At 29.7% G+C, this 27,967-nt stretch overlaps 3 protein-coding genes across 3 annotated transcripts; all 3 read left to right on the plus strand.

Moving 5' to 3' along the window:
* The first annotated feature begins 5,081 nt into the window (after positions 1-5,081).
* Positions 5,082-8,789, plus strand: LOC108323271 (long-chain-alcohol oxidase FAO2). Its single transcript, XM_017555685.2, has 3 exons — positions 5,082-5,332; positions 5,457-5,729; positions 6,854-8,789. Exons 1-3 carry the CDS (start codon positions 5,168-5,170, stop codon positions 8,597-8,599), a joined length of 2,184 nt encoding a protein of 727 aa, XP_017411174.1. The 5' UTR covers positions 5,082-5,167; the 3' UTR covers positions 8,600-8,789.
* A 7,591-nt stretch (positions 8,790-16,380) lies between these two features.
* Positions 16,381-16,743, plus strand: LOC108323255 (uncharacterized). Its single transcript, XM_017555647.2, has one exon. It carries the CDS (start codon positions 16,381-16,383, stop codon positions 16,741-16,743), a length of 363 nt encoding a protein of 120 aa, XP_017411136.2.
* Positions 16,744-23,168: 6,425 nt separating this feature from the next.
* Positions 23,169-24,691, plus strand: LOC108323226 (uncharacterized). Its single transcript, XM_052872639.1, has 3 exons — positions 23,169-23,684; positions 23,781-24,342; positions 24,630-24,691. The coding sequence occupies exons 1-3, from the start codon at positions 23,169-23,171 to the stop codon at positions 24,689-24,691; spliced, it is 1,140 nt and encodes a 379-aa protein (XP_052728599.1).
* The last annotated feature ends 3,276 nt before the right edge of the window (positions 24,692-27,967 follow it).

Genomic DNA, 27,967 nt, shown 5'->3' on the forward strand with positions numbered 1-27,967 from the left:
ATATATATATATATATGACTTATATCTTCTTAAATTTTTGATGTGTGATGTTTTTTTATAATTGCATACTATTAAAATTTTACAAATATAAATGAGATTTCATATATTATCCCATAAATTACTATTTTAAATTCATAATATATAAATAATTTAAAATTTTAAAATTAATAAATTAAAGGGTAGATATTTATCTAATATATTAAAAAATATATAAAGTACATACATTTTAATTTTACTAATTTTAAACTTCTATAAAGTTTCATTAATAATTAAGATAATTAAAGATGTACATAATTGTCACATTATTTATTATACAAAAACTAATATTGAACAAATTATAATAATTTTAAAATATAAAAAATAAATTTTTTTTATTTACATTAAATTTTGCAAAACCAAAATACAGAAAAAATATTAAACATTTAATATATGCTTAATTATTTTATCATAAATAAAAAAATAATTAAATACATTATATTAATTTTAAGTTAACGATGAATTGAAAATGAGAAAAATATGTAACATTAAATATTTAACAATAGAAAAGGTTGACATAACATAAAATACGTAGGACTCACAAAAAATAATTTGTAACACCCAACTCCCCTACAAAACACCGACAAACTCTCATTTTCATTTGGCTTATGAAGTGACTCAAACACACCCACATGTAACCCTAATTATGTCTTCTTTTTCTTCAACTGTGACTTTAACCTAACTCTTCATTTCTCTTCACCAACCATCTACAACTTCAATTCGACCTTCTTCTCCTAAACCCACAACATCTATCCATAGTTCACCACCATCGACTTCTTTTATATTATAAATCATTTTTTAATTTTATTGATGTGAATAAATTACCAAGTTATTTTTTTCTCGAAATAGATAGTTCAGATGCAATCTATTTTGCAAACTAAATTTTCATCATGTTTTTTTTATGTTGTTTGCGGTTGGAATTTTATTTTTAAACAACAAATTTTTAGTAATAATTTTTTTTAAAAATTTTATAAATTTGTATATTTATTTACAATAAATTAGTTTATTACAAATTTATAAATTCTTTTAATGGGGTTTGCTAATTTATGCAACCTCTTAAATTGTACTAAATTTTAGTTGACAAAAATACTCTCATGTATTATGGATTATAAAAGTTAAGGTTAAAGATATTTGAATAATTTCTGATTTTTCTTTTTACTTTTTATATTAAATTAAAAAAAATTATTAAAATATCCTTATATTTAAAATGTTTTTTTTATGAATAGAATTTTTGTTGTCAACTAAAATTTGGTACACTTTAAGAGTTTACCTAAGTTAGCTAACCTTTTTTTATAAATAAAAAATATTATATATATATATATATATATATATATATATATATATATATATATATATATATATATATGGGTTTGCTAACGCGGGTGCGCCAGTTTTTCAGTTGGTACATTTTAACAATGTGTACCGGGTTTTAGTAGACAAAAATACCTTTATATATTATGGATTCTAAGTTTTAAGGTTAAGGGTATTTTAATAATTTTCATTTTCAAAACTAAAATAAGAAACTCCCAAACCCTTACTCACCTCTGTCCTTCCTCTCAACCATTTTTCTTTCATTTCTCTCACTCCAATCTTTTCTCTGTCATCCCTACCGTGACTTAATTTAAAAATAAAATTTAATAACAATAAGAAGGGAAAATATATAACATAGTCCTCTAATAAAAAATCAACATCATTAATTATTTTGTTATTAAAGTAAGTGGAAAACAAATAAACCAACAGGAAGAGCAACAAATTGCAGTGTCGCGAGTTGTTGTGTGTGGGTGAGGGAGAGTATGGAGATGAGAGAGAAACAAATTGGATAAGTGAGGAATGTGGATTAGGGTTAGGCAAGTGTTTTTGCATATTCACCTTTAGACAAAAGTTCATTCAAGATCTCTTCAATTTCATCATCTTCACTAACATCTCTAATTTCATCCTCTGTAGATGTTGAATCATCATCTCTAAAAAAAACCCTCCAGGTCAATTACCAATTCCTTCATATGTCATTATGCTTGTGAAAATTAGATTAAATTAGATAAGACAAAAATTATAAAAATGAAAACTCATTATAAAATCATTTTTTGTAAGAAATTGTTTAACAAAGAGTGTTTCTGATTTTTTCCGAGCCAATTACCAATTCCTTTGATGTCATTATGCTTGTGAAAATTAGATAAAATTAGATAAGACACAAATTTTAAAATGAAAACTCATTATAAAATCATTTTTTGTAAGAAATTTTTTAAGGAGTATTTCTGATTTTTTTCCAGGCCAATTACCAATTCCTTCATATGTCATTATGCTTGTGAAAATTAGATAAGACAAAAATTATAAAATGAAAACTCATTATAAAATCATTTTTTTGTAAGAAATTGTTTAACAATCTGTGTTTCTCATTTTTTTTTCAGTTGGGGCTACCATAGGATGAGAGAGAAAATGTTGAAGTGAGAGAGATGAAAGAAAAAGGGTTGAGAGGAATAAGAAAGGTGATGAGGGAGGTGAGCAAGGATTTGGGAATGAAAATTATTCAAATACCCTTGACTTTAAAACTTAGAATCCATGATATATAAGGATACTTTTGTCTACTAAAACCGGTACACATTGCTAAAATATATCAACTGAAAAATAAACATACGCGAGTTAGCAAATCATACATACATACATATATATATATATATATATATATATATATATATATATATATATATATATATATATATAGGTTTAATACCCAATTTTGTCCCCAGTTTGGTTCGGAAATCTCAATTTAGTCCCTCGTTAGAAAAGTAATTGTAATGGATCCTTACTTGTATATTTGTGAGTCAAGTTAGTCCCTTCCATTAAATATAAGCAAACGGAGTTAGTAGAATGATGATGTGGCAGTAATTAGTGCTTAGGTGTCAAAATACAATTGTGTGCGTTGCTTACGTGGTATTAAACCTAAATTTATATATGAAATGGCGAAAACCTGAGGTTCCTGGCTCCTAAAAAACCGCATCCCCAGACACCCACCTTCACCTCACTCGCTACTCACTCACACTCATTCTCACTCTCTTACTCTTCTTCTTCTTCTCGTCTTCGTCACCTTCGTTTCAATCACACCTTCTTTTTCGCCCGGATTGTCGCCCGCGAAATCATTTCGATCGGATTGCTCTTCGACCGTAACCACTCCCAACAAACATAACCCAATCAACACACATGGCATAACAGATCCAGCATTCACCCCTCACACTCAGATGTACACAACACACACTCGTCATTTTCAATCCCAGTAAAACATCGAATCAATCAATGCCAAATTAATCAGTAAATAAATAAAAAAAATGAGAAAAAGAGAGGGAAGAATGCTTCGGTCCGGTGGTGATGCTGGAGACGAAAGAACCCTTGAAAGAGAAATAGGAGAGCCCATCGCGGCAGCCTCGGTGGCGGCGACTATGGACGGAGAAGGGAGAGAACTTCCCGCGTGCGACGAGCGACGAAGGAGGAGAGATTTCGCCTCGACTGGCGACGGCTCCGGTGGCTCGCGGCTGCCACTCGGGTGGAGGTTTGGACGTGCGATGAAGATGAACCCCTCCCTGGGTTGCCGGTGTCGGAGAAAGCAGACGAGATCGGAGAAACAGTGGCACGGTGGCTGGAGTTGACGAAGCAGTGGCGCGGAAGAGGCGCGGTGGCCGGTTTGGCGGAGGGCTTTTTCGCGGTAGACAGAAGGAGAGTGTATCGGCCTCGCGCGCGAAGAAGAGAAGGCAGCGGCGCCGCGGTCGGCAGTTGTTCCGATGGGGCCTGAGGTCGCCGTCGACGCTGAGACCGGTAGAGGTCGTCCCCCCTTTGAGTGTGAGGGCCTAGATCTGTTCTTCGACCGGATTGTCGCCCGCGACCAATTTCTGAATAAAATCCCTTCTTTCCCAATTAAAAAATTATTTTTGAATAAAATTCTTTCTTTCCTAATTGATTTCCTAATTAACCAACAGGTAAGCACATTTTTTTGACACGTAATCAATAAGTAGTGCCACATCATTAACCCATTAACTCCGTTTAGTTATACTTAACGGAAGGGACTATTTTCACTCAAAAATTTAAAAGTAAGAACCAATTTCAAACATTTTTCTAAAAAGGGACTAAATTGAGATTTGCAAACCAAACTAGGGATAAAATTGGCTATTAAACATATATATATATATATATATATATATATATATATATATATATATATATATATATATATATATATATATATATATATATATATATATATATATATATATATATATATATATATATATATATATATATATATATATATATATATATATATATATATATATATATATATATATATATATATATATATATATATATATATATCGAAGAAGTTAGTTTTTATCATTTCTGATTATAATATAATATAAAATTTCATTATAATTGATATAATGTTTTAAGGAGATATTATTTTAAAATGAATTTAGTTGAGAAAAAATTGAAACAAATGGCATAAATCTTAAACAAGTGATTTTTACATTAAAAAGTAATATTATTTTTATTGATACTGAATGTTATAAATAACTCCTACGGATGATGTAGCTTGATACCATCTCGCCTTAAATTGAATTTCATTCATTCACGCATTCTCCCATATTTGGCCTCCATGCAATCCATCACCCATCAAACACCAAAACCGAAACACGTACTACAATGCTCCCAAAGATTCTGTGAACAAATCACAACAAACAACATTTATTTCCACTCTACTTTTCTGTCTTCTTCTCCTGTAAGTCCAGTTCAGATTTTCCGTTAATTTTTTTATATTATCCCCTGTTAAACTTTTCAAATATATAAATATTAATATATACAAAGAAATTAATATATTTTAAAACAGAAAACATTAATATCACATAATATATTTTAAAGGATAAGACTAAAAACTCAACAGGAAAATTCAAATTCAAATTCTTCCTGCTTCCACCTTCGTATCAACAAACACGATCACCAAATGGAAATTGGGCCAAAGCCCAACTTCCTTTCTTTCCCCTTCTTTTACTCCTCTGGTCTATCTATAAAATAAAAAATAAAAAACATATTTTGTAACAACTTGTGCAACATAAATATTACAAAATACTTAAAAAAAAAGAGAGAGAGAATGGAAGGGAGTGTCAACTGTCACCCATTGCTGAGAGGAGGTAGAAGAGAGAAAGATTACAGCCATGGCTTATCCTCTTCTCAGATGCATGTCATGGCTTCTATATGTCACACCCTCTTTCCTTTGCCATTGGAGGAAACTTCTCATGTCCCTTTCCCACATGAGGTAATTTTTCTAACACTTACTTCTCTAATGTAATCGATGCATAATTCAGTTTTATCAGTTCTTTCTGCTTAACAAACTCAACCGATACACGGTGCTTCAATTCATTCACTTCGATGAAAATCAGGCTGCAGAGCTTTTGCGCAAGAGGGTTGTGCCAGAAGCCTTGTCCCTCGTGAATTGGGTTCTCTGGATACTGTCCTTCAGATTGGGGACACTGTTTCTCTGTGGAAGACTTTGCTTGAACTGGAAGTGGCCTTTCATCCACAACTTCTCTGAGATCTCCTTGGATAAGAGAGAAGAGATTCTCAGGAACTGGTCCAGGGAGAAGCGCTGGGTGCCCCTTCGGATAGTCTTTTTGCTCATCAAACTTGCTTTCTTCTACACTTTCTTCTCAAGGGTAAGTTTTCTCGCTTGTTCTGATGAGATTGAATTCAGTGTTGGTTGGAAATTTGAATTGCAGATCACGATTTTGCATCATTATTGTTAAGCATCGCTGTATGTACATGTGCTATTTCTTTCATCAAGTTGTCATTCGTATTTAATGATCATAAATTGGGATATAATGCCACAGTTAAAAAGGAGTTCGTAGTTACTTGAAAAACCATCTCTATATACACTGCACAATCAGACAGACGTTTTCAAAAGTTTGACTCATGACTTTAATATATGAGATAATGATATGTTAAGTTTGACAAATGACTTCAATAGATGAGTTATTTGCAAAAGTTACCACTAAAATATGGATATTTGATTGACCAACACGTTTCTTGGTAAATATTCAAGGATATTTTATTATTTATTTTCAAAACATTTTAAGTGAATTATCTATTTTGTTCTTTTCAATTTTTTACTTCAATATACATTTGTTATTTTTTTTTATCTCTCTAGATTATGATAACTATTTTTTTCTCCCATCATATTAATTAAATTAAGGGTATATTTTAAAAAGGGTTATATTATCTTGAAATTTTAAAACAATTGCAGATAAAAGAAATCGCCAATTAAAAAGAACAGATGGTATATTAGATTATATGATTATTAATGAATAGTTGTCCCATTCCAGAATTTCAGAATACTAGTCTTTTTAGCTTTTCATTTGTATTGTAAAATAGTTTTTTTTTTTTTACTATTTTTTTCCAACAATACCTTTGTATATAATTGAGAATAATCAATACAGAATCATTTATATCGAACAGAAACAATAAAAAAAAACAGTTTAAAAAAGGTTGAAAATAATTTTAGATAAATTTCCTAACTAAATATTTCTTAATAAGTGTGTCTCGATTTTTAAAGGCTGTTGTTTTAAAAAGGACGGAGGATCACTTGGACAACAACTAGATTGGTGTAGTGCTAATTAATATTTTCATTAATCCAATGGTGAATCTGATTTTAAATTCTTGTTTAGCATGTCATGATGTGAAACATGTATATTGAATTTCTCAGTATCTCCCTCCCAAATTATTTGCTTGTTTAATGTTTATATATTTTTGGCCTTTTCATATGTTTCCCCAAACAATGCAGGCTGATGAAAATGGACATAATCCCGCATGGGAAGCAATTGGATACCAGGTGGACACCAAGGAAAAGTTGATACAGAAGGAGAGGCCTCTGCAAAGGGGATTAATAGAGACTATATATGAAACTCATAATACTTTGATGCAATCCCTCGCTGAAAAAGGCCTTGAAGTTACTGAAGATAAACTGCAGAATCTATACAAGGTCAAATGTGATGTTGTCATTGTCGGGTCTGGTTGTGGTGGTGGAGTTGCAGCTGCAGTTCTTGCAAACTCTGGTCAGAAAGTAATCGTCCTAGAGAAAGGAGAGTACTTTGTTTCCCATGATTATTCTTCCCTGGAAGGACCATCCATGAACGAGCTATACGAATCAGGTGGCATTCTGCCAAGTCTTGATGGGAAGATGATGATCCTAGCTGGCTCAACTGTGGGTGGAGGCTCTGCAGTAAACTGGTCTGCATGCATCAGAACACCCGATTCTGTTCTGAGGGAATGGTCGAAAAAAAAAAAAATTCCCCTTTTTGCAAGCTCTGATTATCAATCTGCCATGGACACGGTATGCAGAAGGATTGGTGTGACAGAGAAGTGCAACAAACCAGGGTTTCAGAATCAAATTCTCGTACAAGGATGTGAGAAAATGGGCTTGAAAGTAGAGTCAGTGGCTACAAATTCCTCAGCAGATCATTATTGTGGTTCATGCTGTTATGGTTGTAGGACAGGAGATAAGAAGGGCACTGACTCTACTTGGTTGGTTGACGCTGTAGGAAATGGTGCGGTGATCCTCTCTGGATGTAAAGCTGAGAGATTCATACTTGAAGATGGAAATGGTGGAATGAAGAAAAAGAAATGTTCAGGAGTCATTGCAGCAGCAACGTGGAGGAGTAAGGTAACAAAGAAACTCCTAATCGAATCCAAGGTAACTATTTCAGCATGTGGCAGTCTGTCCACTCCTCCTCTAATGATTTCCAGTGGACTGAAAAATCCACACATTGGAAGGAATCTCCATCTCCACCCAGTTCTATTTGCATGGGGATACTTCCCAGAAGACATGACAAACTTCAGTGGCAATAACTACGAGGGTGGGATCATAACTTCTATCCACAAGGTATTTGCAGAAGAGGCCACCCCAAGATTCATCATAGAAACACCTGCGGTAGGACCAGGATCATTTTCAGCATTGGCTCCCTGGCTTTCAGGGCATGACATGAAAGACAGGATGGAAAAGTATGCAAGAACTGCTAACATTTTTGCCTTGATTAGAGACCATGGTTCAGGAGAAGTGAAGGCTGAAGGGAGAATAACTTACAGACTTGACCAAGAGGACAAAGAAAACCTTAGAATTGGACTAAGGAAGGCCTTGAGGATTTTGGTTGCAGCAGGTGCTGTGGAAGTTGGAACATTCAGGAGTGATGGGCAAAGACTGAAATGTAAGGGGATGAAGGAGGAAGATTTAGAGGAGTTTCTTGACACTGTGACAATAGTTGGGGGTCCAAGGTCCAGGAATGAACTCTGGACAGTGTTTACATCTGCACATCAGATGACAAGTTGTAGAATGGGTGCCACTGAAGAAGAAGGTGCAGTTGATGAAAATGGTGAGAGCTGGGAAGCAAAAGGCTTGTATGTGTGTGATGGGAGTGTTTTGCCAACTGCAGTTGGTGTCAATCCCATGGTAACCATTCAGTCTACGGCATACTGTATTGCCACCAAGATTGCAGAATCATTTACCAAAGCTAAACAAACCATAAATAGTTAAATTTTATTATTATTTCATTGCATGCTTTTAGTCAAATTGTATTATCCCCACGCATGTTTTTAGTTAAGTTGTATTATTTCAATGAATAATTTATTACACCCGCATTGTTACTTGTACTTAATGAATGTAACAGTGTCAACGCATGCTCTGGAGGACTTTATAATCAAATTTTAATCTCTGTTTTAATGAATTATATACTATCACTGTTTAAGGTTGTTACATTTCCTTGATTTTACTATTTCGTACAGTCGTACTTTTATTTTTCCACTATAATAAATTACTTATATATGAAGAGAAGAATAAGTGCATAAATAATAAAAAATATCTAATATTGTCTTAAATTTTGAAAATAACAGTTAAATAAAAAAAAACATTTGAAAATGAGAATTGATGAAAAGGAAATAGCTAAGATTCTTTCTACTTTTATTAGAATTTATATTTAGATTTCTAACCAATATAGAAAAAACTTAATTTATTTCTTTTACATTGATTTTTTTTTCTCTCCTTTCTCTTCATCCTATGCACTAGTGTCTTCTATAATTCAGAAGCACAACGACAACAACAGTGTCGTATCGACAACATGCATCTTTGTCTGAACACGAATCTCATACCCTAATTATTTGATGTAGGGTAACGAGTTGGCAAAAGGAAAAATGATGAGGTCCACAAGTCGAATGAACAAAAATGTTTCGAGACGAAGAGGGAAGAGGTTTCGATTATTTTCATTCTCATATTTAAATATATTGAATTTAACATACTGTTTTTTAAATATTGTATTTGAATAAAGTGATATAAATTTATTTTATTTATTTATTTACAAAGTATTTTAATTGTTATCAAATAAAAAATTTATTTTAATATCAAACAGTATTTAGTTTTTAAAATATTAATTGAAAACATCATTTTGTCGCATTAATTGATGTTTTGTAAAGATTTTTGGAGTGATATTGATAAGATTATTCTCCATTGATATTGATATTAATAACGATTACTTTTGTGGAAATTTTAATTGTTTGATGAAAAATTCTCACACCTGATATTGGTAAAGTGTAATCTTAGTTAAAGTTGACCAAAAGTAAATAATATTGGTATCATCCATCAAAAACTAATCTCAACAATTATTGAACAAAAACCCCTATTACCATGTAAATTAATAAATTTTAATCAACATTAACAAAAAAGTAGTCCTCTTAATATTTGCTAAAAAAATATAAGCATATATCAATAAACCTACAATAAAATAACTCTAATTGAATTAAAGTAAACAATAAAATTATATTTAACATATATGAAAAATACTGTTTATATGGACCAGAAAAAAATGTATTAGTATTCGTAAAAATAAGTAATCAATACTAGCTTATACAAATGATAAAGTAAATTCAGCGATATCAACGGAAAATAATTTTGATTAACTTCAGTTTAAAAAAAACTTTTATTAATATCACTTGATAATGCTTTACTTAAAATATATTAAGAAAAACATAATTTTAAGAGTAAGAATATATAAATTTAAGAATAATAATAATTTAATTTTTTATTTATTAAATAAAATTTAAAATACTTGAATTTTTGATAATCGGAGTTCTCTTTTAAATTTTTAAAATCTATTTTTCTTGTATACTCAAATAACACATAATATCATAAAATATTTTAAATTCTCTATTAAAAAAATATTTTTTAATTTAAACACGTCATTATCATGTGAATAAAAAGAATATAAAAATTATTAAAAAATTAAATCATTCTTATTGTAAATTGTTTAATATTTTCAAATGTTTAATTACGTGAGAAATTACTGACGAAGTCGACAAATAGATAGATACATGAACGTGACTCCTAGATTCCCTTCACGTTTTAAGTATGATATGCATAGAAGAGCCTTCCATGAATAATGCTCATGAAATTAAGGTCGTCTACGTATAAGTTTTCTTCTGTTTTCGAAATAAAAATACGTATTTTGTATAAAAATTATTATTTATTGAATAAAGGATTATTATTTTATATGCAGCAGATACTTAATATTTAATGTTCAGGTATTTTTTAAAATAAAATCATGACCGAATTTCAGATTTCAGAAAGAATAATATTTTAAAATATTTAATGTTCAGACATTTTTAAAATGAGACTGGATTTTAGATTTTAAAAAGAACAATATTTTAAATTCAACATCCTTAGAATGTGCTTAATATAATTACATATTTTAATAATCATATTCATATTTATCCAGTTAGAAGTACTTGAACTTTATGAATCACCATATAAAGTGTTAAAGAAAACGCCAAATAAAGATTATTTACACATTAATAACTGCAAAAAGACTGAGCGTAGACTTCGTTACTGTCTTATTCACAACTTGTTTATTGACCAATTTGTCATGAAAAAGTTGGACCTAATTTTTCCTTACACGAAAAACATGTTATGTTCATATTTATTTTCAAAAAAATATTAGATATTCATTTGAATAAAAAAATATCAGAATAATCAATCTTACGAAGCATAATGAAATTAATTTGTTTAAAGTACTTAAAACCTTTTAGTTATATAATGTCTAAACAATTCAAATAATTTCTTTATATAACTACAACATTTCTTTCCACTTATTGTTATATTTATCTGAATAAAACTCAATAACATTAAAGTATTCAAATAATTCTCAACATCAATTACAATTTCTACACAAAACACACACGGTACACTACGATAATATAATATACACATATTGTATTTATAATAAAAAAATATAGGTTAATTAAAAATACAAATAAAAAATAACAACAAATTAATTAAAAGTAAAAGACAAAAGTAAAATATCTATCTAAAATATCTAATAATCAAATAAATCTACCACACTCCTCCTCAAGATAATGTATACAAATCTTATATACAAGTTTGTTACAAATATAACAATTCTCGAATTCCATAAAGACTTTGTAAAAATATGTATTAACTTATCACTTTAATTAATGAACTTGACATTTTCATATACAATCTTTTCCTTAATGAAAAGAGTCAATCTCAATGTATTTAGTCCTTTCATGAAATACACAATTAGAACAAATATGAAAAAGAGTCTATTTTTCACATATAAATGTCTCAAACTCCGATCGTGTAAATAAATAAAATCTTTGTTAAATAAAGAGAACGAGCTAAACAACTAATAAATAATAAGTTAAAAGGAGATCAGAGACATAAAGAACATTATCAATAGGTAAAAAAGGAAAAATGTTAACAACTTCAATACCATGAGCTAAAATTCTAGATCCATTAGTCATTGTAACAGAAGGTAAAGGATCCAAAGAGGATAAAGAAGAAAACAAAGATTTGTTACTAATAATGTGATTTGTGACTCTTGAGTCAAGAACCCAAGGACCAAGAAAAGAAGATGGAGTCAAGACCAACAAAATATGTACATATGCAATGGAATTACAAGGTTGATCCTTATACCATTTGTGAAATTTACTGAATGAAGGAGGATCTCTAGTAATTGATTGTGAGGCATAAGCAGTCTGAACAACAATCACAAATCTAGGAGGATTATCGTGTATTACATAACACTTATAAATCTTGTGGCCTATATAGTCTGCCATAATGGTCACACTTGTGACATCTTTTTTCCGGCTTGCGAGAGTGATGATCATCACGTTGAGATGCTAACATAGAGGAATCATCAACATAAATATGTGTATCATTAATCGGTTTACTAGATACATGCAAAAGAGTGGGAACAAATAAAAGTCAAAATAGGTACAACAGGTGAACCTAAAATCTAATTATGAATATGATAATATTTATCAGCAAATAAGAACTTTGACCGTTGCTCTATTTATTGGGAAAGAGTAGAGACATGAGGCAATAATTCATGAAAAAAAACATGAATTTTACCCATATAATCAATCATAGATTCCTGATGCCAAGGAGCAATAACATTGAAAAGATCATGACATACATCATAAATATGTTGAGTATCATTTATGTATAGTAATTTGGCCTCTTCCCAAATTTCCAAACATGTTTTGTAGGAACGAAAAAATTTGTTTTAAAGATGAGTGAGGGTACCTTGAGAACAATGCATAATTGAGCATCAATTTTCAACAAACGAGTAACCGCAGCGGAATCAATAGTTATCACGTTTTGAATAATATGATCAACATATCCCTTACTCTTAAACCAAAGTTTAACATTTGATTCCCAACTCGCATAATTAGTGTCATCTAACTTATTAATAGATAAATGCACATGGACATAGTTAATATATATGGACGAGTCAGAAGTGTTGAAAACAAAAGATAGGTTAGAAGAGACATCATGGAAAAAGGCCATCAACACAACAAGGTCAGATCCAGAAAGAAGAGGTTACAATGAGTTCAACGAAGGTGGTCGGTGTTAGAGACGGTAACACACGCGTCGCCACTAGGGATGACAATTTTACCCGCGGGCACGGGTACCCGCAGGTAAAATCCGTGGCGGGTAGTAACTATCCGCGGGTAGCGGGTATTTTAATACCCGCTTCTAAACGGGTCGGGTACGGGTAATATACTACCCGCCCCGCGGGTACCCGTTACCCGCAAAAAATTAAAAAATAAATAATTTATATATATTTTTAATTAAATTTAATTAAAAATAAAATAAAATTATATTTTATTAGTTTAAATTTTATTAAAATTAAATTTTAATTTACATTTAATTTAATTTATATTATTTATATTTGTATTTTTATTTAAATTTTATTTTTAAAATGTATTAAATATTTTTTTTTTAATTTTTTGCGGGTATCCGCGGGTACCCGCGGGTTTTAAAATACCCGCGGGTATTTTTTAAACAGGTACCCGGCGGGTAGCGGGTCGGGTAGCGGGTACGATTTTATCCGGCGGGTCGGGTTGCGGGTAGGCACTACCCGTACCCGACCCGACCCGTTGCCATTCCTAGTCGCCACTTGTGACTGAAAAGAACGATAACACTTGATTGTGATTGGATTGTTAAAGTGCGATTAGAATATGACTGCAATCTTGACGATATTCTTATCCTCTAACTAAGACGAGTAAAATCGTGTGATCGCTAGTCAAAATTGATGCTCTAATGATGATGATAATGGTGACAGTGATTGTAGTGAGCAGAGGCGACGAAAAAAAAACCCAAAGAAATTTAGACTATAAATATTATTTTTAATATAGTAAAAACAATATTTTAAATTAGTATCTTCTTATATTGAATATTTACATAAAGTGTTGTATTTGTAATATAAAAATTATATATGTAAAATATCTAATAATGTAATATATGTATCAAAATCAAATAAGAGAAATCTATAACAAAATATTCAAATATGACAAAATTTAATATTTAATCAAATAAGTTGAAATAATTATTTTTCCAATTACTTCACCGTTGATGATAAAATCATAATAAAAATAAAGAATATTTAGAATAAATAAAAACTTATTTTAGTTATAAAAAAATTGAATAAAATATCATCCGGTCTTTCGTTTACTTTGAGAAGAGATCAAAAGATATAAAATATAGAAGAAGAAAACTAAAGATAAATGAAAGGAAGACTTTTGGAAGATATTAAGAAAAGAGAAGGAAATAGTAAGGGGCAAAGGTTTACAATTTGTTATGTTTTTTCTGTATAAAATTAGTTTTTTTTTTTTGTAGTTTTAAACATTATTTATTTTTCAAAATAACAAGATTATATGATAAAAAAAAATCTCCACTTGCGTGTGCTTTTAGTCGAAGTTTTTAATTTAATTTAATATGAATAAGAACATATAATTATTTTCATTAAATAATCTAAACCGGTAGTTACATAAAAAGAAAAGTGTTAAATGTACATTTGACTTTTGGGATGAATGGGTTGAATGAAGTAAGAGAGAAAGAGATAGACAGGGTTAGGGTTAAGTTGATGGATATAATAAATGATTTGATGGAAAAAAACAATAAAATAATGTCAAAGTAATAATAAATATTAAAAAAAGTGAAAGTCATATAAGAAAAATTAAATGCATGAATAAGATAATTAAATTATTTTTTTAGTTTTAATAAAATCGAGAAGCTTTGGCTTTAATTTCTCTAAAGCATTTTTATCTTAACAAAATAGTTATGTATTTTCTATATTTTGTTTTTATATCATAATAAATGTATGTAAATTCTTTGATTTAGTGAAAAAAAGAGAGTAAAAATGATAAAAATAATAATTGACGTCATTTTGAAGATGAACAATAAATTTTGATAAAGTTTTCTAAAAGTTTGATGATTTAAAAACATATTTTTTTATCTATATTTTCATCTAATTTTATTTCCGTTTTTTATTTAGAATGTAATTCAATTTTATAAAAGATTGAAATATTTATAACAAAAGTATGTTTTTTTAATATTTTTGAGATTAAAATTATATGAATGTATAAAAATAACTATGACTACCTAAAGTTATATATTTTTTTATTAACATTAAAAACGAATTTTCAGTTAACCTAAAATAATATATTACTTTTAATTGATATGAACTACGTTATTTTAATCAATATTCATGATAATATAATTCATCTTATTTTTTTAATAAGTTAAATTGTAATTTTCCCAGCCAATATTAAAAAAACATTCTAGAATAATTATGAAAAAATAACTTTTTGAATAGTATTAATTTGAAACGTTTTATCACAACTTATCAAAGTATTTTTAAACTCATATAAGTAAAAAATATAATTAAATTATTTGTCTAATTAGTAATGTTGATATTATTTATTTAGGTGAAGATTATTTATTATTTTACATTTATCAAAATTATTTGAATTAATATAGGTGGATCCATTTATTTTATAAATGTCAATTTATGGACAAAAACATTAAAATGGTATAATTTTGACTTTAAAATTATTATAATAATATAATTTTGAAGTTATGATAGTTTGATGGTTTATATTATAATATCGTATCAAATTTATATGATTTTAGTTTATCCCACTGTACATTAAAATAGTTTTAAAATGATACAATTTCAATTGAAATTAAAAAAAAAGTATTAAAATCATAATAAACTGACATAATTTCTTTAAAATAAAATTGTATCAAACTCACAACTTCAAAATTATACTATTTTCATAATTTTTTAGCTTAAAATTGCACCAATATTTTTATGTTTTTTCCTCAGTCAGTTATATATTTTTTTTACAAAATGTATGTAATTGATATTTTAGTTAGATTGAAACAATATCTTCTGCATTTGGTATGACTGAAATATATGATCTAAACAGAGAAATTAAAACTTAAGAAATTCAAGATAAAAACAATTCAATTTTAATATATCTTAATTTCCCAAAGTCATAGAATTCTATCCAAATTCAATGTAAAAAATGTTTCAAATCATTATCTCAAATTACATAAATAAATGAAGGTAAAACTATTTATCTCAATGATTAATAAGACAAAACTTGAACTAGTTTTTTTTTAAAAAAAAAAAACAATAACGACAAAATAACTGGTAAGTTGTGCAAATATAAAAGGCAGAAAAAATGACTCATCCTTGCACCGCTTGGCATTAACGTAATATCTGATAGTAATCAAGGCCATTTAGTTGCGTCAGTGAATATAAATACCACACTCCATAACTTCTTCATTATTCCAACGTTACCTCTTCCTTGTTATCATCGCTTTTCTTCTCTCCAATTCACATTTATTTCACTTCACTGTTCATCCGCACTCAGATTCCTTTCTCAGTTTTCATTTTTTTTCTGTCTGATGATGGTGATGTGTGCAGTGTAGAAGAAAAAATGAGTACCAAAACAATGCGTCCTCCCTCTCGCCGTACACCACTGCCACTCAACGGTGGCGGTAAGCGGAAGGAGAGGCATCAAGGTTCCCAAAAACCCATATCCTCGGCCACAATTACCAAATTGCCCAAACTTGAGGGCCCTGATCCTGACCCAGTCTCAACAAACATGCTCCTGGCTGGGTACTTGGCACATGAATTTCTCAGCAAAGGAACTCTGTTGGGCCGCAGAATGGGCCAGTCGCCAAGCCTGCAAGAGGAGTCGCAGCAGCAGAAATACGAGAGGTATGTCGAGCTAACCCTCTTGTTGAAGAAGGAGGGGGCCCACCTCTTTGACATTGTAAACCCAAATCAATTGGCCCAATTCTTAAAGCTATGATTAGACGTTTTTTCTTGTTAATACTAACACATAAGGCCTGGCCAAAGAAAAACAATGGCTAACATAGACTTCCTAGGAACTACCATCAATGGAAAAAGTAGTGAGGAAGATGAATCTGCATTTGTAGCTTTGCTTTTATCTATGACATGTGGCCATCCATACATGCATGCAACCACTTTTATATCTAAGATCATCATGATGAAGATCATGTGTGATGAGTGATGAGTCCATTCACATGTCACTTCTGATACCTTTGTATGGATCCCCATTTTTTTTTTCAATTGTTTTTCTAAAAAAATTATCCTTTTTGTTTTAATTCCTTCTTGTGTTTTTGTTGATTATTGTTTTATTGAAAATTATTAGCGAAATATAAATAATTTTGAGTCTTAAAGTAAATAAATGGTTTAATGATTTATTGGTTAAAAATTGGCCATGTGTTATCACTGAATCAATAGATGTAATAACTTATTTTATGCTTTTATGTTGTTTAAATTTAAATTAATACAATTTTGTATGAAAATTAAATGCTTTAATATTTAAATTAATATGTTCTTATATACATTTTTTAAATTATGAATATTCTCTTAGAAAAATTATATATGTACCTCATTTTTATAAAAACAAATATTTAATTATAAAGAATTACTTTAATGCACAAAATGTAAAATATAAAGTACCAAACATAAAATTTTAAAATATAAGATTGGAATAAATTTCTTATCATTCTTAAAATACATCGAAAATGTTCACCGGCTTATTTTAACTGCTACAACTTCTTTAAAGAAATCAGGTAGATTTTAGAAGTGTTACATGTAAATTTAGAAGTAACAAATATTTGCATAGACATTTAAACGTGAAATGTAAAATATGTAATTTTAAAGAAATGCTATTTTATTTGAAATAAACGATAAAAGTTACATATTCAAGTGAAATTGAAATTTTAACTCCTAAAATTAATTAATTAATTAAATGATTTTCATTCATATTTTAAAAAATAGTGTTAATAAAAGAACTGAAGACGGAGTAAAATAATTGAGGAAAATAAATTGAGTACATAAGTTTTAAAAAGATTACTTAGTAAAAAAAGTCAGAGATGAAAATGAAATTACACATAATTAACTTTACTTAATATTTTATTAAAGAAAAATAAGTATTGGTTGAATTTTGTACTCTTTTTATATATAATCTTGTCCACTTATGGTGATTACTATTTTAGTCATTAAAAAATTTAAATTAAACTGATATTTGTTCATTTCTATCTCAAAGGAAATCTGTTTATCGAAAGAATATGACTATTTTGATAAAATTTATTTTAAAATATTATATTTTTTATTATAATTATTATCTATAAAATAATCTTAAAATGCAATACGGAAGGTGTAACATTCTTTTAGAAAAAAAATGTAAAATTGAATAAGTTGTATATTATTGATAAATACTTCTAAAAAACTTTAATCCACAGACATTATAGTATTGTCGATGTTTATTTATTATAACGATTTAAAATTTTTAACTTATAATTAATGATGATAATAAATTTATTGACAATATATAAAGATGCAAGTCAGAATTTAATTGGAGTCTTAATTATTAGTATGTGTCGTGATTAATAAACCTTAGAAAAAAGGTTATTTATAATATAAGGTTGGTTAGTCCTTAATTAAAATCTTTAAATGGATGTTCTAAAAATATATTAGGAAAAAGACACTTTTTATTTTATTTTATTTCTCACATTGGTTTTAAGAAATAGTTTTATTTGAAGTACTATGGTGCATAATAATATGAATATTTGTGTTATATAAAATAAAGATATTGACCTCTTTTAGTGTATTAAAAATATTAAAAGTTAACAAACATTTAATGTAGTAGAGCCATAACATTTAACTTCTTCCGGCCTTGTTTTGTTTTGGTTCATTGTGACTCGAAGGTAATTAGGAATGACAGGATAATATGACAAGCAAGTTAAATTATCGTCATGCCTATTTTCATTTATATTTGCCAGTATACTTATATTATATGTATACATATGTTTTTATTTTAAATATTAATTAAATGATATTTTATGAAAAGTAATAATTATAATATTATGGATAATTAATTGTAAAAGGATATTTTAATCTCAAATGTTAAAAATATATAATTATACAAATATCAATATAAAATATTAAATAACAATAAATAAAGAACAAATAAATATAAAAATGAATAAATATATAAGTTTACCTATATATAAAAAAAGGAGAAAGATTAAATATGATAAATAATTTTTTTCATTAAAATAGAATATATCTTCACTATATTCATTTTTACTCATAGAAGATTCTTTTCTTCCGTTTTCTTAACATTTATTAACATCAAATTAAGTGAGAATTTATAAGAAATTTCTAATTGGTTATAAATATTAATAGAATTAACTAATTTACCTAGTTGGTTTTTTATTAGAGTAACTACCCATTTAGTTAATAAGATATAATCTATTCAATCACATCATTACATTACATAATTACATAAGAATATGAAACCTACATAATATTTTATCAAAATATAAATAGAAAAAAATATACAATCCTCCATAACATTCAAAACTATTAATTAGACATTAAATATATGGTCATCAAACTAACCATACTACTAGTATATAAAATAAAATGTTTTATATTTTTAATTCAAGGAATTTAAAATTGATAATGTTATATCATCTTGTATCATAATATAATGCAATTTACCATAAACTAACCACCAAGAAAAACATACATTTTACAAACAAGGTAAAACTAGATTTAATTATCAGAATTATTCGAAACATACACTTTTGGTAATTTTTACTGCTCTATAAAGACACAGTGAAAGAGTTTTACCCTTTCATTCACAAGGTTAATCTGTTTCGTTTTGAGACCATTATATTGCCTTCAACAAAATATCTCTTACTATTCTCATCACATAACTCATTCTATTATACATGAGTGTGAATGATTATTAGTGTATCAAGATATCTCTGGACTTGAATCCTTACATCCATGTATATATTAAAGGAATGTCACCGTAAAACCTTCCTTAGAGCTTCCTAGAATTATGCCAAATACATACTTTCCTCCATAAACATATTCCACAACAAAATCCTAATACCAAACAATCACTCATATTTGTATTCATTCATACTAAATAATATCATGTTCATGATCAATTACCACCAACATAAATTTTCATATTTCATCATCCTTATCGATCTCAATATATACATATACATATATTATGTCTTTGTTTCACCAAGTTTACAATACATATTATCTGTAAAATAAAGTGCATTCATCATCAATTCTCATACCACTTTCTTAAGTATATAGCATAACAACTTAACAACATATATTGTTCAAGATTTTAGAAAAAAAAATTGCAAATTCTACAAAACTAAAAAAAATGTATGTTTTTGCCTTCAATTGAATGAGTAACGCAACACAAAATGAATCAAAACCAAACAAACAACAAATGTCAAAGTTTTCATCAACCTAAACTATTGGAATATTACGTGAAAAAAATGATCTAATTACATACCTCTAATTAAATATTTGATCGCTCAAAGTAAATCATGATATATCTAGGACCCATCGAAAAAAATTTAATTTGATCCAACAATTAATGAAATATGAATTTTTTTTCCAAGATGACTCAGATACAAATAAGGTAGTGTTGAACTCCCTAAAAAAATGCAAAAGTAATTTCGCTAAGCATAGTTATCCAATTAATAATCCTAATGGTAAAAGTGAATCAATATATCTTAGGAATTATATATCAAAATTTCAGGTTAATCTAATGATTCACGAGATAGAAATCTAAAGACAACTTAGAAACATAAATAAGATGGTGTTTAGCTCCCTAAAAAATGCGAAACTAATTTTTCTAAGCACATACATTCAATTAATAATCCTAACTATCAAAGTGAATCAATATATCTTATGAATAAAAAAATAAGAAATTAATTTTTTTAAACACATGCATCCAATTAATAATTTTAGCAAAATAAATCAATATATCTTAAAAAAATTTAGGTTAATTTAACTATTAGGAAATTAATAATTAAGGTTTTTATTAAGATAACTCAAAAAACAAAATAGGAAAATCATAAACAAGAAAACCAAAATTCCACAAATCAACTCATCCAACTAAAATCAAACAATTCAATCTAATAACTATGCTTATCAAAGTTTAATTTATCAACTTAAAAACTTGAAAATTAATCGAACTTAATTAGCTTTCCTTATATTGTGATAGACACTTTCTACTTCCTCAACTTGGTTCCAACACTCACAATCTCACAACAACTTTTTTATCGAAGGTTTTTTTATCTGTTGGAATTGAAAAGTTATCCACCGTGATCTCAATAGAGAATTTGTAAAGAATGTTTTTGGAGAATGAAAGAGAATTGAGAGAGTAAGAAGTATGGAATGTGAGATTATTACAGTGGGTGTCCTCCTCCTTCACTGCCGTTGTCGTGAATTATATTGAAGTGGTAGGGTGACTATGGACTTTGGACTTACATAAATAAAAGAGATATCTAAGGTTTACATATATAACTTGTTAACAAATATACATCTGACTTGATAGTAAGTATGTCTGAACCACCTTAAAATAATAAATTGAGATTAATTAAAAATGTAAATAATTTATAAATAAACTATCACATATATTCGTTTAAAAACTTTATAGATAATATTGTTTGAAGTGGTGAATGTTTTATGATATTACCCACTAGTGTATCCTTACTTAGTGTTATGAATGGAAAACAATTTTATTAATACATATTTTTAAAATATTAAACATGTGAAGTTTTTTTTTTAATCTACATGCTTTTTAACTAAAAGTGATTACATTAGAAAAATATTTTCATTTCTATTGCGGAAATTTTAGTACATCTAACATGCTGATATATTATAAACTTGAATAAATAAAGTGTTAGTTCCAGCGAAGATGGATTAGATTCTTTAAACAACTTCTTCAATTAAAGTTTTATAAAGATGGATTATATTCTTTAATTAATATCTTAATCTGGTTTTATGAATGAAACAATTTATATAGAAGAGGGATTTCTTTAAGTAAGGTATTAGATTCAAGCAACTATTTGGTTCAAAGGAGGACAACGGAAAAATTATAATTATACTATTTGGTTTAAAGAAAGGAATTATAAAGGATAGAAAGGGAAAAATCATATACACCATGTTTAATTGAAAGAATGAAATAAAAAAAATTAATAAAGGAGAGGAGTTGACCATTTCTATTAGGATTACAAGAGGAAAAAAATAATTTTAAAAAAGAATTTAATAAAATTTCAAGTTTCTAAAATCTCCTAAAACTTGAAACAAACACTATTTACGAATGGTTAGTTAATAGAGAAATGATTTCACAATTTTTCTCTCTTCATTCCACCGTGAGAAAAAGCATATAATATATTTGTAAATAAAAATTCAAGTTTCTAAAAGGAGGTATGAATAATTATACTAGCTTAATTTTCGAGTAAAACATAACAAAAAGAGTTAAATTGTGATTTTAAAAACCAAATCCTTTTATTTATTTTTAAATAAAACTCTCTATATTTCTATTTTAAAGAGTTAAACTAACAAGATTATTATAGATACATTAGATAATTAACTATTTTGAGATATCATTGAGAAAAAACTATTATACGCTCACATCGATTCATTTTAACACGATATTATATTTAGTAGTTAGTACAAGTTTTGAGGAATGAATTTTTATTAAAAATAAGTTATATCACTAACCCTTTGTTCACTTGAATGAATTTGGAGGAGAGTGATTGAATGAATTTGAAAAGATTTGTAGGTAATTTTTTGTTGTTTATTTGAGTAGATTTGAAGGTAAGTCAGAATGGATTTGAAAGTAAATTTTTTTAATCGGTCATATCAATCAAATCCTACACTAATTCTCACAAACTTTACTTCCAAATTCACTCTCACTTACTTCCAAATCCACTCAAATAAACAACAAAAAATTTACCTTCAAATTCTCTCAAATTTATTCAATCACTCTCCTCCAAATCCATTCAAGTAAACAAAGCCTAAGTGATACGGTGTTTGATTAAGTGAGGATGATGGGAATGTAACATATATCATGGAGTTTATTGGATTTAATTTATTTTCCGTTCATATCTGTGCATTTATCTTCATATATTTATATTCTATTTTTATATTTATATTCCGTTTATATATTGTTTCAAACAATTATATACATGTAAAATTGTACTCTCTTCTTATGGAATAAGAAATACAATTCCTATCCTTTCTTTTCTCATAACATGGTATCAGAAGAAAATTAATTTTTTATCACGTTCTTCCGCAACCAATTATTTTCCTGTCCAGATCTTCATTTTCTACCTTTCGTTCTTGGCTTTTCTGCCTTTTTCTTCTCCTTTTATGGCTACTCCCTCTGTTACTCTCGCATCGTTGCAAGATACAACACATGACTATTACATTCATCCTAATGAGAATCCTTCATTGGTGCTTGTTTCCCCGATTCTTGAAGGTCACAATTATCATGGATGGGCTCGCTCGATGTCTATGGCACTACAAATGAAGAATAAATTTGGCTTTGTTGATGGTTCCATTCCTTGTCCAATTGGTACAGATCCAATGGTTCAAGCATGGAAGTGTTGCAATAATCTAGTTTTATCTTGGATCAATCATTCTGTTTCTCATGAGATTGCTACAAGTATTATTTGGATTGACTCTGCTGCTACGGCATGGAAGGATCTCAAAGATCATTTCTCCCAAGGTGATTCTGTTCGAATTTCACAATTGCATCAAGATCTTTATTCAATGCATCAATCTGATCTAAGTGTTACTGCATATTACACTAAAATGAAGATTCTCTGGGATGAACTTTGCAATTTTCGCCCTATTCCTGAATGCCAATCTTCTGCTTCTTGTTGTGTTGTTTCTAAGACAATGAAGGAATATCGTGAAAATGATTGTGTTCTTTGTTTTCTTAGAGGCTTGAATGATAATTACTCTGTTGTTCGCTCTCAGATCCTTCTCATGGATCCCTTGCCTTCTTTACCCAAAATTTTTTCGATGATAATTCAACATGAGCGACAATTACAATCAGGAATTCTTTCTCAACCTCCAGTCATGGCGTCACAAGTTTCTCAATCTAAACCTTCTTTTTCTACCTTCAATGGCAGAGGTAAACCCTCTCCTGCCAATGATTATGGCCGGGGAAGATCTTCATATCAAGGTTCTCAGGCTCGTTATCAAGGTTCTCAGGCTCGTTCCTCAGGGGGAAGGTTTGGTGCACCTCGACAATGCACTCACTGTGGCAGGACAAACCACACCATTGATACTTGCTTTCTAATACATGGATTACCACCTGATCTCAAATCCAAAAGAGTCCACAATTTTACAACAGATTCTTCTACAGTAGTTCCTTCTTATAATAATTCTCCGGCACAATCACATTCCGCAATTTTGGGACTTTCTCAAGAGCAAATTCATGGTTTATTGGCACTTCTTCCTCAATCTAATCCCACAATCCCACATTCTACTAATCTAGTGAGCTCTCATAATGCTTCCACTTCTTCCCAGGCTCAAGGTAATATCTATTCCAAATGGATTCTAGACACAGGTGCTACTGATCATATATCTAATTCTTTGTCTCATTTTATTTCTTATCATAGAATCTCACCAATTACAGTATCACTACCCAACAAGAACTCTTCATTTGCTCATTTTTCTGGCACTGTTTCACTTAGCCCACACCTTACTTTACATAATGTCTTGTTTATTCCTAATTTTTCTGTCAATCTTATTTCGGTCACAAAGTTAAGTAAATCTCTATCTTGTAAACTTAACATTTCTGAATTTTCCTGTGAAATACAGGACAAGTCAACCCTGCAGATGATTGGCAAAGCTTGAAGAAAGAGATGGCTTGTATGTCATGATAGTTCCTGCACCCACACCCCTTGGTTCACCAGCTGCTATTACTTCTGAGAATTCTATTGCTTGTTCTACAATAAGACATAACTCTATAGATATTTGACACTATAGACTAGGGCATCCTTCTTTTTCTTGTTATACCAAATTACGCAACATGTATGCCACTTTACCCAATACAAAATACACGCATTGTGATGCTTGTCATTATTCTAAGCAAAGAAAATTACCTTTTCAATTAAGTACTACTGTTTCAAAAGCTCCTTTTGATTTAATTCATGTTGATATTTGGGGGCCCTATAGTACTTCTTCTGTTGATGGTTTCAAATATTTCTTAACTATAGTGGATGATATGTCTAGATACACATGGATTAAATTAATGACAAGTAAATCAGATACAAGATCACAACTTATTGGCTTTGTTTCTTATATAAAAACACAATTTGGCATTGATGTAAAAGCTGTTAGATCAGATAATGGTAATGAGTTTGCAATGACAGATTTTTATAGACAAAAAGGGATACAACATCAATTATCATGTGTTGAAACACCTCAACAAAATGGAGTCGTTGAGAGAAAACATCAACACATTCTCAATGTTGCTAGATCTTTAATGTTTCAATCCCATTTGCCCATAATTTTCTGGTCTTTTGCTGTTCATTATGCTGTGCAACTCATTAATATTTTACCTTCCAAAGTTTTGACATATTTTTCTCCATCTCAGCTGTTACACAATGTTAAACCTGACATTACTTACTTACGAGTTTTTGGCTCACTTTGCTATGCTTCAACTCTTCAAACTCATAGAACAAAATTTCAACCTCGTGCAAGAAAATGTGTTTTACTGGGTTTTAAAACAGGAGTGAAAGGCTACCTTTTGTTAGATTTCAATTCTAGGGAAATTTTTCTATCAAGGAATGTAGTATTTTATGAAAATATATTTCCTTTTCTTACTAGTGACAAGCACTCACCTATTAATACACAAAATTCATTGGATTTTGTCACCAAAATTATTTCACCTCCATCACCTCTTTTCTCAGAAGTTACTGATCAACCCTCTTTACCACTTACATCTCCTCCTTCTATTGTTTCCGACCCTGTTATTTTCTCTTCTCAGCCTGTTTCTGTTGAACCTGTCACTGCTACTCCACAAAGGAAATCAATTAGGCCAAAACATACACCATCTTACCTGCAGGACTATCATTGCAACATGTCATCTACTTCTTCCGCCACTCAGTCATCCACAGGTACCTTATATCCTATCTCTTCATATCTATCATATGATGCATTATCATCTCTTCATAAATCATATGTCCTTAATCTTTCCCAAGTTAGTGAACCTAAAACCTATAACCAAGCCATCAAACATGATTGTTGGAGAAATGCCATGGATCAAGAAATTGCAGCTTTAGAAAATACCAAAACTTGGGTTTTGACTGATCTACCTAATGGAAAGCAACCTATCGGATGTAAATGGGTATACAAAATAAAGAGGCATGCTGATGGGAGTATTGAACGATACAAGGCAAGGCTTGTAGCCAAAGGCTACACACAACAACAAGGTTTAGATTACTTTGAGACTTTTTCACCTGTTGTCAAACTCACAACAGTAAGATTGGTTCTAGCTTTAGCAGCTTCCAAACATTGGTATTTACATCAACTAGATGTAACTAATGCCTTTTTACATGGGGATCTAGATAAAGAAGTATACATGTCTGATAGCGTCCTCCTCGAGCTAGGTTGGGCCAAAGCACGAAGATGAAGCTATGGAGGTGAAATTTGTGCGGAAGCGATGAATATGGTGGTGGGCTCACAATTTTGGTGAGTATTTGTAGTAGGATGGAGGTGTTTGATGGATCTCCGGAGAGGTTGGGCCAACTCTAGAGAAGGGTGGTTAGAGGGACCTCATGGGATGCTCTAGCCTTGACTTGAGACAAGATATGTTTGCACACATTTTGGCATAATAACATTCAAATTCATCAAGTGATTTTACAAGGAAGGAGACCCTTCTATTTATAGAGAAAGGTGTCTCCAAAGTAGACAAGAAACCCTAAAAACTATCCACTCTTAAAGAGACATGTGGCAATCCTCTTTTACAAAGTTTCTCCACTCTTAGAGTGCCATGTGGCAATCCACTTTTGTAAAGTCTTCTCCACTCATGTGGTAATCCACTTTTGCAAAGTTCCTCCACTCTTAAAGTGCCATGTGACAATCCACTTTTGCAAGAGCTTTCCACTCTTAGAGTGACATGTGGCAATCCACTTTAGGAAGAGTTTCTCCACTTGGAAAGTGACACATGGCCACTTCCTTTTTAAGAAGTGTCTTCACTAAGAGCTTGCCATGTGGCCATCATGTCCCATGGTGGGACACACTCTTTAAAAATAAGATTACAAACCATACAATACTTAGCCCTTAATACAAGGCCTAAAATTAAATACTATACTATTTGACCCTTAATACAAGGTCTAAAATACACACAATTTTACCATGGCTAGGGCATATGCCATCATACCCTCCCTCTTAAAAAGGATTTGTCCTCAAATCTTTAAGTTTCTTCAAAAACCCTCTTCTTCATATTGATCAACTTATGTATCAACAAAACCCTCCGGGGTCAAATAACTTTCTGCAAAAAACAAGAGATAAAGTAAGTGTTATTAGAATAATCAACCCAATTATGTATTTTCCCTTTAAGTCCCGGCTTATCTTGTGTTGAATGCATATGCATTTGGAGTGACTTCCTTTTTTACCACCAAGTCTCATTTGGTCTTGTCTTTCCAATCTACTAAAGGAAGATGGAAAGAATACCCCTTTTGAATCTTCACACAAGCTTGTGGCCCTTAACATGAAGGCTCTTTTGTTGGGACACTCATTGGACATGTGTGTATTGCTTTGACACTCTGAACATTTGATTTTGTATATGTTAATGTCATCTCTTTCCTTTTCTCTCTTATTTTTCATTTGTACTTGGTCTATTTCAACTTGAGATGGTGTGAGAGGATGAAGTACAAACTTTCTATCTTTATGGTTGAAGGTTATCTCATTGGTACGACCATGATGTATGGTTTCCTTTTCAAAAAGCCAAGGCCTTCCTAACAAGATGTGACAAACTTCCATAGGTACTATGTCACATAGCACACTATCTTCATAATTCCCTATGGAAAACTTAACCTTCACTTGTTGATTAACTATCATGTCTTCACCATCATTAAGCCATTGAAGTTTGTAAGGTTGGGGGTGAGGCAATATAGTTAAGGCTAACTTTTCAACCAACCTAGTGCTACAAC

This window comes from Vigna angularis, chromosome 2, assembly GCF_016808095.1.
Source record: "Vigna angularis cultivar LongXiaoDou No.4 chromosome 2, ASM1680809v1, whole genome shotgun sequence".
Lineage (NCBI taxonomy): Eukaryota > Viridiplantae > Streptophyta > Magnoliopsida > Fabales > Fabaceae > Vigna > Vigna angularis.